The 17,695-nt window shown below is 37.4% G+C and overlaps 1 protein-coding gene across 4 annotated transcripts in view; it reads right to left on the bottom strand.

Annotated features, from left to right (window-relative positions):
* Positions 1–3,028: 3,028 nt before the first annotated feature.
* RBPJ (recombination signal binding protein for immunoglobulin kappa J region) overlaps positions 3,029–17,695 on the bottom strand; it is a 216,405-nt gene continuing 201,738 nt past the window's right edge. For all 4 annotated transcript variants that reach the window (XM_004762654.3, XM_045076214.1, XM_013061512.2 and 1 more), the window contains 7 exons: positions 16,182–16,356; positions 13,224–13,361; positions 12,957–13,069; positions 9,435–9,575; positions 8,270–8,425; positions 7,588–7,691; positions 3,029–7,430 (listed from right to left, as the gene is read on the bottom strand). In XM_004762654.3, the coding sequence (XP_004762711.1) occupies positions 7,115–7,430; positions 7,588–7,691; positions 8,270–8,425; positions 9,435–9,575; positions 12,957–13,069; positions 13,224–13,361; positions 16,182–16,356 (1,143 nt within the window). In that variant the 3' untranslated portion in view covers positions 3,029–7,114. The remainder of the gene's footprint in view (positions 7,431–7,587; positions 7,692–8,269; positions 8,426–9,434; positions 9,576–12,956; positions 13,070–13,223; positions 13,362–16,181; positions 16,357–17,695) is intronic.

Below are 17,695 nucleotides of genomic sequence, written 5' to 3'. Positions count from 1 at the left end.
CACTTTCAACCTAGAACTACACTTGGATTTTTCAACTTCTCTAGGGCTGTTTTTCTCAACTACAAAATCTGGGGATTGACATAAAGAACAGCTGTTCCCTCTAAAGTTCATTAAGGCAGAACTTGTCACAGAACCACACCCTAGTAACCTGAGTCCCTCGATCCTTTGGTAACCGGGGCTTGGGAAGTCTAGTGGGAGCTTGGGAGCAGGATCCGGGCCGATCTCTTCATCTCTAAAACAGGTATGCGCTCACAGGGTTGTGGTGAGGATTACATAGCGGCCATCCAACAGTTTACAAGTGGCCAAAGTGACTTCTCCCAGTCCATTCATCATCTTAGCTAACTATTGAGAAACTCCAACTAGGACTTGAGATGCTGTAAACCCAAACACCGTCATCTAGACAGACATCCGGTATGTCATTTAAACTGTAACCCAGGCTTTTAGGATGAACCTGCTATGGGCTGTATCGTAACCCCGCCTTCACCCATCCATTCATGTTGAAGCCCTAACTCCCAATAACTCCATCTGGAGAGAGAGCCCTTGGTGGGTAATTAAGATTAAATGAGGTCCTAAGGATGAGGCCCTAATCAGATAGGACTGTGGCCTTCAGAAGACATAGAGGTCTCTCTCCCCTAGGAGCTACTGTGAGGGTGCTGGATGCAAGCCATTAAGAGTTGTCACCTGAACCTGACCATGCTGGCACCCGGCTCTGACTTCCAGCCTCCAGAATGGGGAGAAAATCAATTCCTGTTGTTTAAACCACCCAGTCCTTGGTATTTTCTTATGGCATCCTGAGCAGACCAGGACAAGTCCTTAGTGGAAATTTTCAGAAATGGCCACACCCTGAGCTCAGAGCCTAGACCGTTACTGGCCATTTAAACATTCCCACTTGTCTTAGCAAAGTCTAACTTCTGGTAATATCCAGAACGAGGGATGGACACATTCATGTTTCTAAGCGAAGAGCTGCAAGTCTCATTATCCTTCAGCTCAAGTTCTTCCCCCAAATGACACCATTTGCACCTCTAGAATCTACCAGCAAATTCTCAGGTTCACGAACTCTATAGGACATTTAGTGATTAAAACAACACTCACTGTCCTTGGAGTCACGATTATTTTTCCCCAAAACTTTTCATATCATCTAAATATCTGAATGCCATATTAAGAACTTAGTTATCATTACTTCGTGTTGTGTGGTGGGAAGAACAGAGAAGAGAGGAAGCTTGCAAGGAAAAAAGTTAGTTCTAGGTAAAAGGAACGGTTGTCAAGGACCTCTCCGGAGTCCCCTGTGGAAACCACCTACTTACACTCTTTACTCCTTTATATGATGAAGGCAGGGCTGCTTCCAGATGGAAAGTTCGGGATTTAAATAACTACTAGTGACCCTGCTCTGTCCAGCACCAGTAGAAATTGTCAAGCAGATAAAGGTGCCAGAAATGACGGACCTACACATCTGTATGAGTAAGTAAGGTGGCAGAATTTAAAAGATGAAAATCAAGGACTGCAATCATGCCAGAAAGAACCTGATACAGATCTCAACTTCGTATTTACCTTTAAACATTTTTTTTTCATAGGATACCAGAGTTTAAAGTGCCAAAAAGCAAAACATACTGTAAATTCCAAAAATTGTATCTATGTTTGGTCCGAACAGTTCTGGTAGTCACAACCTTGTCCCTTTTTCATATTAGAGGATATTTATCTGCCTTTTCAGTGAGCCAAGATAAGTCATGATTTCCACATATATGAGCGTAACACCTTTAATTCAACTATTTATTGACTAGCTCTGTGCCCGGCACATAAACGACTCTATCCTGAACACAAAGAACTGTGTGTATGACTGACTGACTATTCCTCCAGGCATTTGGCCTCACAGTTTAGGCTCTAACCCTTAGGTCAAGATGAGTCACCTCTTTACATACCTTAACTTCATCCATCTCCCTCATGATTTCCTAGCACAAACTTTTTTTAGGGTTTCTTCTTAGTCTTTCTAGATTTTTTCTTTAAAGAAGACTCCCTTCACTGATCATTTATCACCAGAACCTGATGTAGCTTGCCCTCTGCATCTTTGTAAATGGCAATCACCTAGGGGTTCAGTGATAAGAAGGAGAAAATAGACTTAATGGATCTTTGGTAAAATTGCTTAGAAAAGGCTCACATACTATTTATAGCAAGGAATATAAGCTTACTACTCTCTTCTAAATTCTACATCAAGCAATCACTATCAACCTCCACCTTTAAAAGCTTCCAACTAAATTGTCTCTGATTTAAATCACTAATTTTAGAGAGAGATCTTTAGTAAAATTCTGGTAATGTATTTTTTTCTCTTGGGAGAAGTCAGATAAAAAACTTGCTGATATAAAAAACATGTAACATCCCCCTTTTACTTTGTTTCCCTATGAAACAAAGAATGCTCTGATTAGGAGCCCCCACTAAAAAGCTTAAATCAGGGGCGCCTGGGTGGCTCCGTGGGTTAAGTCTCTACCTTTGGCTCAGGTCACGATCTCAAGGTCCTGGGACTGATCCCAGCATTGGGCTCTCCGCTCAACGGGGAGCCTGTTTCTGTCTCTCTCTGCCTCTCTACCTACTTGTGATCTTTGTTAAATAAATAAATAAGATCTTTTTAAAAAAGCATAAATCACCACTCTATGTTCTTCTATATGGCAAATCAAATAACAACTTTATAGTGGAAAGCAAGCTTTGATAAAATAACACTTTTTAATCTTGTTGAGAGCAAGCAACAGTTGCAAATCCCATTATCCTTCAGCTGATATAGCTTGATACATTCCTGAACTGGGAGATACTCCTCTTGAGCCCCGTTCCTTATTTACAGGAGGAAAAGCCCTAAAACTCTCTCTCAGAAGCCTGACATAGTTAAACACACTGAAAAGGACGGTCAGATCGCTATCAGTCTGATGTGATACAGATAGCAAGCTAGATTTTTAATATACAAATTGTGATATGTAATTGTATCTTTATGAAGTGTTCTGAAATCAAGAGGTCATACATGCATCAGGCACATTCGACAGAAGACTTTTACAATGGTTTACATTTCCTTTTTATTTATTCCTTGAAACTGCTGTATTGCAGGTTTCTCATGGATGAAATATGGAACTGAGCAGATTCCTTTTTCTACAAAATTATGGTATAAACTTGCTCAATTTTCTATCTTATTGCTAATAAACCTTACAGGCGCACAGTTTGTAAAATAAACCCCTTAAGGACTGAATGCGTAGAGCATGCTGCAAGGTACAAGAAATAAGCTAAAAATGAGCATATAAACCTACATCTGGACCAACACAGTACTGAATGCTGGCAAACATTTATCACAACACAGGGAAAAATTAATAAAAGGAGATACAGTTCAGTCCTGAAAGGGTTAAATAGAAACCCTAATATATTATTGTTTCTAATCATTCATCCCACATTACAGTGCTTGAAAACAAAGTCAAAAGTCTGGCACAGAAAATACACACATTTGTTCAGTACTCATCAAAAAACACAGCTGCTTTTGAAATCAGAAGTAAGTAACTTGGTTAATAATTGAAGAGCATTTTGTTTAAAAAAGGAACCCCTCCCCCCATGGATTATCTGGTTAAACATGACCAGTTTAATTCTCAGAAATTGCATTGGGAATATTCTGTGAGGGCACAGATGGTACCAGTTTTGTTTAAAAAAAAACAAAAACAAAACCAAAAAAACACACAAAACCTAACCAGTTATGATTGCAAATAAGTCTGTGCAGAAGAGTGATAAATATTTTACTAACATATAAATGAGGATGCCTTTAGTTGCCACAAGTTGAAGAAAAGTCAGCAGCAGGTTAAATATTATCCTAGTGTTCAATTCTGAAATCATCCAAAATCAAAAGGGCACTTCTACATTTAAAAGTCTTTAACTTGCCTTCCCAATCTATTTGATCAATTCAATGGAAATAATGAAAACATTCCAGATCATAGACTCAGTTTCTAACATATTTTTAGAAATTGCATAGCTCATGAGAGCAGAAGACACGCTTTTAAAGCAGAATTAAAAAACAAAAACAAAACCCCAAACTCGACAGTTCTCTACTTTAACTGAAGCGTTCACGTTTCTCAGAGAGTCATTATGTGGAAAAAGGACCAGCATCTCTAATAATGCCATTGGAGGAGGGGCTGAGTTCTTCTATAACCAGAGGACAAGGCTCCTATAAATGACACACTGAAAATGATTCACAAATCCATGAAGATTTTTTTTAAAGCAGCTGACAAAAGAACTACTGATAAAAAAGAAGCTACAACAGACAAATCATTTCAGTCTTTAGTTTGTGGTATGGATAATGGCATAAAACAGCAAGGGAAATGCCTGTATAAGTACATTCTTGGACTTTTCAAACAAAAAACAAACAGGAAAAGGCTTTACAGTCTAATATTTCAAAATCATCTTATTAAAAGAAATGACGAGCCAAAATAAGGTATAATTAAATAGTAAAAAAGCAAAGTTCATTTTTAATAAAGCCATAAACTTGAAAAATTAATTTGAGCTGCAAAGGTAGGTAAGGAATCGTTTGTTCTTCCAAAAAATCTCATCTGTTACCAGTTAATTTAACACAGTTTCATAACTAAATACCAGATCTGGGAAGAGGAGGAAACTTGTGGCCCATTCAAAGGAAAGCGGCACTGAAAATATTTCCACACTCCGAACAAAAAGCACTGTGTAAAGACTACTTCCGTGACACAACATAGAAGAATAAATACTACTCGGAAATAAGCAAGTTTGCAAGGAGAAGCTAGTAAACAGTTAAAACAAAGAAAGATAAGGCCACAATTCTGCCCTTGATCACTGAAACAGATTTAAAGTGTGAGGCAGGGTTAGCTTATAGGAGAAGCTAGTGACTGGAGCAGATCTGAAGAGAAGGCTATATAGAGAGAATAATGCAGCCTGTGAGTAATTAAAAAGGCTTGCAGTAAGATAAAACCATAATAACTTTGATTTAACCACTAATGTGTTTTACAAATGACTTCCCCCTTGAAAACTGAGGAAAAAGTGATTTAGAGAGGTTAGGAGTCGTTATTTACAATGACATAGTCTGAGCAAAAGAATGAGTGATGAAGACAGAAAAGCTGGGGTGACTTAAAAAAAGCTACTAATGAAATGTTTAAAAAGTCTTCCAATGAAAATGTTTTCAAAATCGCCCAGGACACCAGAAAAGACAATGTTCTGTCTGGAAACACTGCAGGAAGCTAATCTTGCATTCATAAGGTACTTGTGGCTCCTGTTTCATGGGACAGTAAAAGCTTACCACATTCTAGAGGTAGTTTTTAACTCTAAGAAGGATGATTGTATTACTAGACTGTGTCCTATAAGTTACACACATGGTTCCTGTACTAAATGTAGCCCAATGAGTTGGCTGCAATTTCTAAGAAACTGAACAAAGGCATAACCGAAGCGCAGGAATGGAAGCAATGTGAAACTGGTGAGTCGAGCATATGAGGCCAACACACAATCCTGAATGCTACTAAATTTTAACTGAATGGAAAAGAAATGTTTTGAGTAGGAGACATTTGTGGGGACACTCAGTACTGGCAAAGAGAAGACTAAGAAAGGCAGAGAAATATGGAAAGATAAATTACATCTGCAGTTTTATAATCTCACAACTATCTGTTCTAAAGTACTGTCTTCCAAGCTATTTTAGTTGGTCATCTAATAAAAGCATCTTGTTGTAAGGTTACAATGATGTTTTGACCTAGGCTACAAAAAAAAAAAAAAAAAAAAGAAAGAAAGAAAGAAAAGAAAGAAAAAGTAAACAAACACATGCTTTTACTGAGATTTTCCTCGTTATACAATAAGGGCACCATCTACCAACTGGTAGCAAATACATCTCATGATATTTCTTTCTTTTTCTTTTCTTCCTTTTTTTTTTTTGTCATATGCCCACAAGGCAGAAAACACCCTGCTGAATGAAATCACTGGGAACATTCCAAGTTCAAAATAAAATGTTTAACTTACACATAATACAAGTTATGTACAAGATCAGGGAATTGGGGAGTGGGGATGGGGGAAGGGACCTGAACAAATCCTGGAACACGGAGATACATTTATGCATGGGAAAATGGGAGAGAACACTTCAAACACCCAGCATGTTTTGTGCCATTAATTCCTTAAGGACTAAATGGCCACATTTAATTCCACATAAATGTTAGACCCTCTTGGAATACCACTATAAATACCTTAAAAAAAAAAAAAAAAGGAAAACAAGGAAGTAACTACAGGACAGCGTCTGTGAACAGAGACAAAGTTCACGTACATTGCATGTATTGCAGGCAAGGCAGAGGCATTTTTTTTTTTTTAAAGCTTTTGCACAGACTTCATATAATCTTAAAAAAATATGCGGGCCTTTACAAGATCTGACTTGCTGAAATCAAAACAATTTCGACTCATGAAAAGTCGTAAGACATCAGCTTTAAAAAAAAAAAAAAAAGAAAAAGAAAAAGAAAAAAGAAAGGGGAAAAAAAAAGAATAGTTCCAGCCTCAAATTTAAAAAATAAAACAAAGCAAACCTGGAAGAATATGGGTAATTAGATTAAACAAGTGTGGTCAGGCTTGGAACTTGAATGTACTGAAGAGTGAAAGCTCAAAAGGAGGCAGGAAGGAGAACAACCTATTTGGTAACAAAGGTGTACTAGATACTGTGATATAAAAAAAAGGTATGGTGAAAATGTACCTTTTGCTAAAGCTTATATAAGTTCCTTGGTCCGTAAAAACTATGTTAGATTTGTGTCCTCTAGTTTGATAAACTTTAATCCAGCCACATCTCTATTTCTTGCCCATTTAAACAAAACCAAACAAAACCCAATCAAACAAAAAGAATAGCTTTAAAAAAAAAAAATCAACTTCCAACAGTTTGCACATTTCCATGTTTTCCTTGTCTGTTTTACTGTGGCTTCTGCGCTTCCAATCAGCACTTGTAGGTAATGGGGTTTTGGAACAGTATCACCTGGTATGAAAAGTTTTCCCAAGAAACCACGAAAGATTGTTCTTTTTTTTCCTTTTTCTTTCTCTCTCTCTCTCTTTTTTTTTTTTTTTTTGTCAACATCTTGCGGCACTCCAGTCAGTTTAAGTCCTAGCAAAAAGACGGTAGTTAGGACACCACTGTTGCTGCAGAGGATGTGACACTGGTTGAATTTGTGCTGACATTTGTGTAACTTCCCTCGCTGTTTGTGTTTGATTCATTGGGGGGCACTTGGCTTGAATTGGCTCGAAGGATTGCTCCTGCCGCACTGCAGTGTGGCCGTGGCCCTGGTTCTGGTGTGTAGGTAAAGGTAAGGCTGGTGGAATAAATGATTCCATCGTTACGGACCAAAGTTACTGGAACCTGGACTGGCTGTCGGACCCATCTCCAACCTTCTCGGAATGCAGAAATGTCTGGGACGACACAGAGCATACTCTCTCCACATCTGAGGGGGGAAACAGAAATCACTTAGAAGCCATGTATGTTTTAGAACTAGAACTTAAAACAGGTTGCTTGCTACATTACAATCAATATTAAGAAAGAGTCTCATGTATCCACGCCCATCAAAAACTCTAGATGATATAAAAAGTTTCATTAAGTACCTGTACATAGTTTCAGCTTCTACATCCCCAAACCATACTCGCAAATTTGGAGTGAAATTCTGTCCTGTAAGTTCAAGCATTGCTACGTCCCCACCGCCATTCAACTGAAATTCACAGAAAATGAGAACAACTGTTGAGAAAAATTTTCATTTTTCATTAAAGTACACAGATTAGTTTTTCATTTGACTGTGATTTGTGAAAAAAAATCAATAAAACTCTTCTTTTTAAATAACATGAGGGGCGTCTGGGTGGCTTGGTCAGTTAAGATTTGCCTTTGGCTCAGGTCATGATCCCAAGGTCCTGGGATCAGGCCCCATGTCAGGCTCCCTGCTCAGTGAGGAGCCTGCTTCTCCCTCTCCTTTGGCCCCCTCCCCCCAGCTCGTGCTCCCTGCTCTTTAACAAATAAATAAAATCTTTAAAAATAGATAAATAACAACATGACTATAAAGACAAAGTGAGCTAATCACATCTCAATGTAGCATACAAGTAGATCTAAACTTAAATTTTCTTGTATAAAAGTGTTTTTTTTTTTTTTTTTTAAATCAACAAACGATGTATTAACATCCCCGAATCACAAGATTTGGATAAAAATCAAATTTACTGTGAAATAAAAATCACACCTAGTCAGAGCTGGGAGCAGTTACAAAAAGCTGAAAGTCAACTTGTGAGTAAGTGGACTTACCTGAAGACTTTCTACAACAGGCACAGGGGTGACTGGGGCAAGGACAGGGCCCATCCCCTCATAAAATGTATACTCTGCCTTATCTGTACTAATGATTGTCCAGGAAGCTCCATCATTTATCATCTCTTTATTTGGTTCTTTTGGGCATGGAGTGGCCTTATGAAGAAAGAATGTTTAGAAATGGATTTTTATATACATTTTAGTATAAGACAATTTTAACAAGGTAGCACTCATATACTGGAACTAACAGGGAGAGAGTTCAGTACAAATGTATGAACTTCCCAAACATGGTGCTTTGCCAGTTCCTAAATAAACACAGAATATTTAATATGGCAACCTCACATTCAGCAGTTTTTATTAGACTATGAAATATTTCAGTGACATATTATATTACCTTTCATAATAACCATTTGAGAGTACACCAGTATCTGTATAATTTCTTTAATAAAAGATCAGTATTCGTGATGTAAATAGCTACTTAAAACTCAGATCCCTGAGAGAGAGACCAGGAGCCCCTCAATCTTATAGAGCAGTTAGAAACTCATGCACTTTCAGCAGGAGGGAACCGAGATGTGAACTGGCATCCCCCTACCCCTACCTTGAAACACCCAGACCAGCCCATCCGCTCTGAACTGAGAAGAACGGCTGTACATGGCCTCCAGATGTTTAAAAATGAGTTTCACATGAAAGTATAACTATCCCATGAAATCATGTGCCCGTATCATAGATGTCCTCATGAAAGACTTCTGAGTGAATATAGTGAAAAATCAGCTTTCAAAACATCTTGTCATTACTATCTAGGAAGACCCCAATGTAAATCGGATAATTCTGAACCCTCCCCCAAAACATGCATGTATCCATCTAGAATGTCTTCATGCAGTTTCAGGGGATTCACCAAACACCCAAAATCTACTTCTGGAAGATCTAAGGAACTTTTCAATTCCCAGACCTAGGTGGTCAAGAACACTTTTATAGTTCCGAGTTCTTCCTTGAGGTATAGTGACTGCCATGTCTCAGGATCATGTAGGTTAACAACCTTTGGACTTGAGATAAATATCTGAAAACAGCTTCATGTACTTGGACACAATTAACATTAAACAAGTTTTAGGTCTCTATGCTGCTAACCGAAAGATGACACATTTTTACCAATAACTTTAAAACATACCTGAAACTGGATTATTCTTTCTTGAGAAAGGCACAAGTACATTCTTTCTGTATCCTTAAGGTAAAATGCACATTTATGGAGTTGTGACACAGGGTCATCTGCATCCAGTAATGCGGTCTGCTTATCAACCTTCCTAATTATCTGTATTTCAATAATTAGAAAAGAAGAGGTCATCACATGTGGAGAAACATTGAGAAGCAATAAGGCGAGGTGTAAAAATACTTTCAGATCACAAGCCTGGTAGAATGGGGAAGCTGTTACCATCTTCCATGAACACCTGAAAAACAGGGCGGGCAGATACTTGTTTTCCAGATCACTGCTTTTCGAACTTTGATGTGCATACAAATCATCTGGTCTTGTTCGAATACCACAGATCTCATGGGGGCCTAACAGTCTGCATTTCTAACCAAATGACAGCTGATGTTAATCCTACCGGCCAATGGACCATATTTTGTGCAGCAAATTCAGCTGACTTTTCCTATAATATGTAATGACATCAAAGGAAAAACTGTCTTTAAAGACCACTGTGAGTATGCTAGTCAGTGCAGTCCATCAGCTAATGTATCTGTTTTAAAAACCTAAAGTATCATTTTCCAGATTAGGAAGTGGGCTCAGAAAAGTCAGGTAACTTGCTCATATCACAGCTAGAAGCTGAAGGACCAGAGTGTGATTCCATGGCTGGTTGGCTGGCACAAAAAGCATAGAGATACCTGAAAGAGACTCCTATCAAGTCTGAGATGCCACTTAGTCCACAGAAGGTAATCACTAAGTGTTTGATGAGCACAGAGCCTGCTTCCCTCACTCTCTCTGCCTACTTGTGATCTCTTTCTTTGTCAAGTAAATAAATAAAATCTTAAAAAAAAAAAAAAAAAAAGATGTTTAATAGGCTACCTCAATCTTCATCAAAACCCAGATTTTTGTGACACCTGAGTGGCTCAGTCAATTAAGTGTCTCCTTCAGCTCAGGACATGATCTCAGGGTCCTGGGATCAAGGCCCACATTAGGCTGCTTGCTCAGCAGGGAGCCTGCTTCTCCCCCTCTCTCTGCCTGCCTCTCTGCCTGCTTGTGATCTCTTCTACCTGACAAATAAATAAATAAAATCTTAAAAAAAATAAAGTATCAAAACAAACAAACAAACCCAGATTTAAAATTTCCTTCTATGAGTGATCCTCCTCTAACTCACAGCTCAATAAACAGCACCACCATTCACTCAATCCCAAAACCCTGGAGTCACCTTTGACTCCTTGTTTTCTCCTACACCCAATCTTCCAATCTGTCAACAAACTCTATTAGGTCTCCTCTCACACAAATCTGTTATCTCTCATCACCTCACCACTACCCTGGTTTAAGATGCCACCATCAACCATCAACACTTGCTTGAGTTACAACAGAAGCCCAAGCTCTGTCTCTCTGCTCCCACTGCTACGCCCCATGTTCTCTTCACAGAGCAGCAGCAATTACCCTTCCAAACATAAACAGCCATCATGCCCTGTTTAATACCCTCCAGTGTCCTCCTACCATATGTAGACAGTATCTCAATTCTTGTCGCTTGCTCCCTCCACTCCTCCCCTGGCTTAGGCTACCATGGCTTCTTTATTACTTCTTTATTATTTGTCTCATATTCTTTCCTAAGCTCTTTCTGTGCTCATGCTGTTTGTCTGAAATGTTCTTCACAGTTCATAGTTCCCAACTTCATTCTGGTCTCTGTTCAAATATTCCCACTGCAAAGATTTCTCTGACCCCTCAAAGCACTCCCAGTCTCTCTTGATCCTGTTTTAGCTTATTTTCTTATCATCTGTTTTAACCTTTAATATGTTAATATCGGTATTTCTTTAGCTGATTTTTGTCTATCTCCCTAACAAAATGTAAGCTCCATGAGGACAGAAAGCCTATCTTGCTCACCAATGTATCTCTAGCATCTAGACAATGTCTGGTACATGGAAGACTCAGGACTATTTGTAGGATGCATGTATGCACACACAGGACTGCAATACTTTGCTTCACAGTGAATATCCTTAAAAGTAACTACTCAGTTTTATTAGGATTAAATCATTACATGTGAAAGTACTTAGAATAGTACTATTAGTATCATGCAATATTGTTGGCTTTACTACTTTACATCTCAGTATTCAAACTTTTCTGTAATCCACAATTGTATAACAGTTCCAATCTTTCTGAAATTAACATTTTTTGTCATTTACATTTTTTTGCTCTGCTGGTTATTAGTCAGAATATTTGCCATTCTACTAACACCACACCAATTTCTGAGTTTAAAGGGAGACAGTGCACTTTTAGCAATGTAACTTCTAACATCATCTACGAGACTGACTAATCTCAAGCAAAATGTTTCAATTCAATGCCAAAGTCTTGGAGCTACATTTAAATTTGATGAGGTTTGGATTTTAGAGAAATAAATGACTTTTAAATGATCTAAGTCTAGAGCTTCCTCTAAGTCTACTCATGCTTCCCCATCATTTAAGAGTCAAAATTTGCCTAGATTACTGTTATTTGTGTATTCCACTGTTTCTCCACCAGCTAAGAATAATCACATTGAGAACATGAGACATGTCTGATTCAATTTTATTCCCCATGAGTTCTTTGGAAATAGACACTGCTGAATGACCTCTCACCAGTAAAGAAACCAGAGATGTTCACTAGTATTTGGCATCAAAAACTTGCTTTGGTCACTTCTAATTATTGAGAAAAGGTAAGAAATCTGGTAACAGATAGTGCAAACATTATAACTTAAGGTATGTGTCTGGTGAATTCTACATTCATAAAACATCAGGGAATATCCCAACTGGTATTCTCTCCTCTATCCTGGCTTTGTAGCTTGTTGGTACAATATTTACCACATTTCTGAGATAAACTGGATATACAGCCCAACACCATGTCCCCCCAACTTGACCCTGAATCAGGGCTACTCATAAATCCCCTTCATCTTAACTAAACTGTACTCTTGTTTTCATTTTACTAAGAAACGCAATTTTTAGTTTTAAAGTCATCCTAATGAACAAAAAGCCCTAAACACCAGAGTATGAAATAACAATTTAATTTTCAATAAATCTATATTGTTGTGGGAGAGTAAACTAATAAAAACTATGCTTGTATTTTTTAAAGAAGTAAGAGTTTCTATGCTTCTAAAACTTGGTCCTGTGGTGGGATACAGCAGGTACCAAAGAAAATGATTAGGGTATCTGTATTAGTTAAGGAAAGAAATCATAATGTAATTATTTAGTGCCCTCTATTGAACATGTTCAGATATACAACCAAAAAGGAAAACTCCACCAAAATTTAGAGACAGTGTAACAGAAAGTCATCAAGAATGCAGTCATAAAAACGGCTAACTGCCTTAAATCATTTTCACATTAAAGTGGGGTATAATTATAAATAAAGAATAGCAGTGATTACTGATAGGTGTTCTTAAATTAAAAAGCATGAACCTGAAATGTATTTTTACATTTGAATGCTGTATCTTTTATTTTTACTACACATATGACTAAAGCAAAAGTACAGCCATACCAGTCTTGGGAGTGCCATGCCAGTAACGGAGCACACAAGTTTCACTGTTTGTCCGTAGTGGATGTAGCCATCGCGAACTGTGAATTCTTCTCCTTCTGATTCATCATCATCCACTATGGTGGAGCGAATAAAGAGATTAAATTATTACCTTGTAGAATTCATTAATCTACTTAGGAAAACAACAAAACTAATACAGCTGTATGTCTTTTTATCAAAGAATTTTAAAATTTCACACTAAAAATATCAAATACACATTTTTATACTCACAGAGATGAATGTAAAATGCTCCCCACTGCTGAGAACTGGCATGGAAATTACCTCCTTCTACATGCAAGTATCTGGTACTAACTGTCTGGGATCGGAGTCGATTAAACAGAGCCACCTTTGTTCCTGAGGCAATGCATACTGCAAAGAAAAAAGAGCTTCTATTTAGGTGACTGGTGGGAAGGGACCTGTACTTGGCAAGTTATGATTATTTTTCATTATAACTTAATAATTAAAAGATTGTATTAACAAATTGATACCCTAAGGAAAACAAAGTCAAGGTAACTGTCATTAATAATGTCATGCTAAAGATACAAGATATGTCCATAAATAATATTTTATTTATTTATTTATTTATAAAATAGTATTTTATTTATTTATTTGACAGAGATCACAAGTAGGCAGAGAGGCAGAGAGAAAGGAGGAAGGAGGCTTCCCGCGGAGCACAGAACCCGATGTGGGGCTCGATCCCAGGACCCTGGGATCATGACCCGAGCAGGAGGCAAAGGCTCAACCCACTGAGCCACCCAGGCGCCCCCATAAATAATTTTTAAATGAGAGCTACACAGTATGTTTCACACAATGCTGTTCAGCAAAGGGAAATTATTTTTTAAATAATAAATACCCAATAGTAGGAAATTGAGTAAATAAATTATAATGTCATTTACCTACTTGAATAATGTGTACCTCAATGCACCAATAAAGAAAGTATCTCCCTAGAAGATCAGAGAATGGAAAAGCATACTATAAAATCCTCTGTATACTGCAATCCCATGACCTGAGCCAAAGACAGATGCTTAACCAATTGACCCACCCAGGTTCCCCAAGATTAAGAAATTTTATTTTTTTATAGTTTTTTATGACATATTTGTTTTTATGTGATCATGGTACTGTAATTATATTAAATAAACAAAAGGCCCTCTCAATCAGAGGTACATATTTGCAGATGATGTCTGGATTTGGACCAAACTAAAATGAGGCAGAGGAAAGCAGGGTAAAGATGGGTACAGTTGAAATAAGACTGGCCTGCAGTTAAGATCATTGCTGAAGTCAGATGATAAACACAAGAGGTTTCATATAATTATGCAACTGTCTAAGATGTTTGAAAATTTCTATAATATTAAGTAAATGATTATAGTAATAATGACTGAGAAAACGAAAACCAACCAATACATAAAAACCCATTAAACCCATAGTAAAACAAAATGAAACAAAACAAAAGCAATCAAACCAAAAAAAACCTCCTAACATCTCACTGGGCACTTTCAAAGAATACTGTTGTTATTCTGTAAATTAGTAAATAAGCATTTATCCTGCCTTTCCTCTGCAGACTATATTTGAAACAAACTGCTAACAAATTAAGAGTAAAAGAATCAGAAAAAGCCCTTCATAAAATACTGGACTGAAGCAGCCATTATCAATGGTTAAGGTTGCTGGGGAACTCTGTAATAGATGGATTAGGCTAACAGCTTAATTTATTATAAATAATCTTAATAGGACAAAAAGTAGGATGATCAGACATCACAGGACTTCTGATTTGAAGGAAACAAACATACAGAGGACCAGCTAATTCTAAAGTCTTTAAATTTATCCATCAGTTTATTGAAAATATGAAAGAGGCACATGTAATCAGCCAGATTCAGAATATGTAAATTCCAAAGGAAAAATGACCCCATTTCTTCAACAAATGACACGGAAGAAAGGTTGGAGGGGGAGAGAATACACTCTACAGATTAAAATGTATCGATCTTATTTGGATCCAAGATTGAACAGGCCAAACGCTAAGAAAAAACCCCACAAAAATGCAACTGTAATAAATCTGCACATGGACTGGCTTTCGGATGGCATTAAAAAACGACTTCAACTTTTTTAGGCATACTAATGTTTAAAAAGAAAGCTATCTGTTAAGAATCACTACTGCAGAAATGGTGGTTGAAACAACAGGATATCTGAGATTTCCATTAAAATATTCCAGCCATCAGTAAAAGGAAGAGGCCATGGAAATAATGAAAGAGAACTGGCAAAACCTAAATTTATTGAGGCCAGGTGCATGGTCACTTGATGTAAAAGGGAGAAAGCTACTGCTTTGAAAGTTTTCATCATAAAAAGTTAGAATTAAAAAAAGAAAATGGCATGTAAGGGTTGAAATGCATAATTTAATCAGACAGCATTTGTATTTGGTAGTCTAAAACTATGCTCATAAGCAGGAGTCTTTGCCAGAGAACCATGTTAAAAGTTTTGTTTCGGGGGACGCCTGGGTGGCTCAGTTGGTTAAGCAGCTGCCTTCGGCTCAGGTCATGATCTCAGCGTCCTGGGATCGAGTCCCACATTGGGTTCCTTGCTCAGCAGGGAGCCTGCTTCTCCCTCTGCCTGCCATTCTGTCTGCCTGTGCTCACTCTCTCCCCATCTCTCTCTGATAAATAAATAAAATCTTAAAAAAAAAAAAAAAAGTTTTGTTTCGGTTTGCAGGATGGCCTTCCAAAGCCCATTTGAAAATAGTGTTTCTCAAAGAGGAGCTTTTGACAGTCTTGGTGGATCAATTCTCCATGGAATGAGAAAGAGAACATTTAGCATCACTGGCCCAATACACCCAGTGCCACCATCAATCACTCCCTGCAGTCACTGACAGCAAAAAGAAAAAATTCCCATTTTTCCCTATGTCTCTGTGGAGCAGTGAAGAACCCAGTCTGGTTGGGAACCATTTCCCTAGACCAGGTCTTGTTCACTTCAATTAAAAAAAGAAAAAGGAAAAAACAAAGAAACAAAAAAGGAAGTCTATAAAGTAGCAAAAATACATGAGTGTGACAGTTTTTGATAAAGTGAGGGTCACAAAAACATTAGTAGAAATAAACTTGCTCTCAAAAAGTGATTTTTTTAACTAAAAAAAAAAAAAAGCTGAATCTGTCTTATTACATTTATGATGGGAATTGGTGGCAAAAAAGAAAACTCAAGCATACATACAGTCAGCATTTTTCAATGACTGCTTCTTTTTGGAAGGTTTGGAAATGACTTTTATCCGCTTGCTGAGGAACACGCCGATGTCATCACTGTTGCCGTAGAACATCTTTACAGACAACATGAAGTGCTTTCTCTTGTCTGAGTCAGATATGTACAATGTTTTGGCTGTGCAATAGTTCTGTGAAAAAAAAGTAAAGTTTCAATACCACCAAAACCTTGTTGGTTACATACTTTCATCTTAGTATGGCCAAGACTAAGTTTTCAGTGAATGAATTCAATGAATAACTGATAAAACCAACTTTAACAATCACTGAGAGACGAAGTACAGTCTGTCGTCTTTATCAAATGGGCTAAGAAGGGGTGAATTCATAGCTTACCTAGTTCTAACTACGTAAGATATAAAATTGAGGAAATGAACATTTAACAATTTTCAAACATGATTAAGTGAAATCTCGGATCCAAAATATCAACACAGTCAAATGTTATGACCATATTTAATGCTACATACACCAGAACTTTACTGTAATGAATATTAAGTACAAATACCCAATAGTGCAAAACAAATATCCCTTCTTTTTGAATAATGACTAACTGAAGCATTCAATGAGCAGACAATTGAAAAGAAAAGAGTATTACCTTAAATGAGCTGAGGTGAAGAGAGTCAGCAAGAGCAAAGAGCCTCTCTCCGAAGCTCAGAGTCACACTGCTCACGCCATCTTTGCCTACCAGGGCCCACACCTACCATGTTCATATACCTTTAGGCTCCAAGCATATAGGATGTTCCTTCCACCTGGAATGCCTTCTGCTGACTCTCAACAAACAAGTTTTATTTTATATAAAGTAAGTAAGATTTCTGTAATAGCATTTTTCATTAAAACTAATATTAACAGGTAAATGTGGCTTATAGACATTATACCACCTCATTAGTAGATGCTTTAAATACTAGTTAATGCTCAGGCTTTCAGATATTTTTTTCATCTTGTGTAAATTTTTAGGGCTTGGAGAAAGAATATAGTGGTGTAAGTTGAAGAAAGATCTACCGAACCATGATGCTGGAAAAGGCAAGTGGGGTGTGTTTGTTTGGTATTACTTCTCCTAAAATGCTGGAAGCTGGAACTGGTTAAAGCAGGCAATGAAATTCAGTTAACAGTCATATACACTGGTAGCTACAATCCGTGGCTTCTCACTCCCTACCCAAGTAGTCACTTTATAGCACCATGTATCTAAATGCACAGCCTGGAGACGTGTAACTGAGACTTTCGAAAGAACAGGAAAATAGGTGAGACACAGCTAAGGCCTATTGGATCAGCCTACCACTTAAATACATACATTGGGGCTCAAGGGTCATAACTTAGAAATATTTCTTACGGCTCTATTTTCTTTTTAAAATGAAACCACCTTTATTGTAATGTTTTACTGCAAACCTAATTAAAAAATATTAAAAAAATACCTAAGTGACAAGGCTTACTGGTAAAAATTATAAAGATACAAATGTCATAAAAATATTTGAAGGTGGT

This window comes from Mustela putorius, unplaced genomic scaffold (genome assembly GCF_011764305.1).
Source record: "Mustela putorius furo isolate JIRA1106 unplaced genomic scaffold, ASM1176430v1.1 tig00000083_pilon_pilon_pilon, whole genome shotgun sequence".
Classification (NCBI taxonomy): domain Eukaryota; kingdom Metazoa; phylum Chordata; class Mammalia; order Carnivora; family Mustelidae; genus Mustela; species Mustela putorius.
The sequence above is the reverse complement of the archived record's forward strand: the minus strand, read 5'-3'. Positions and strand labels throughout refer to the sequence as shown.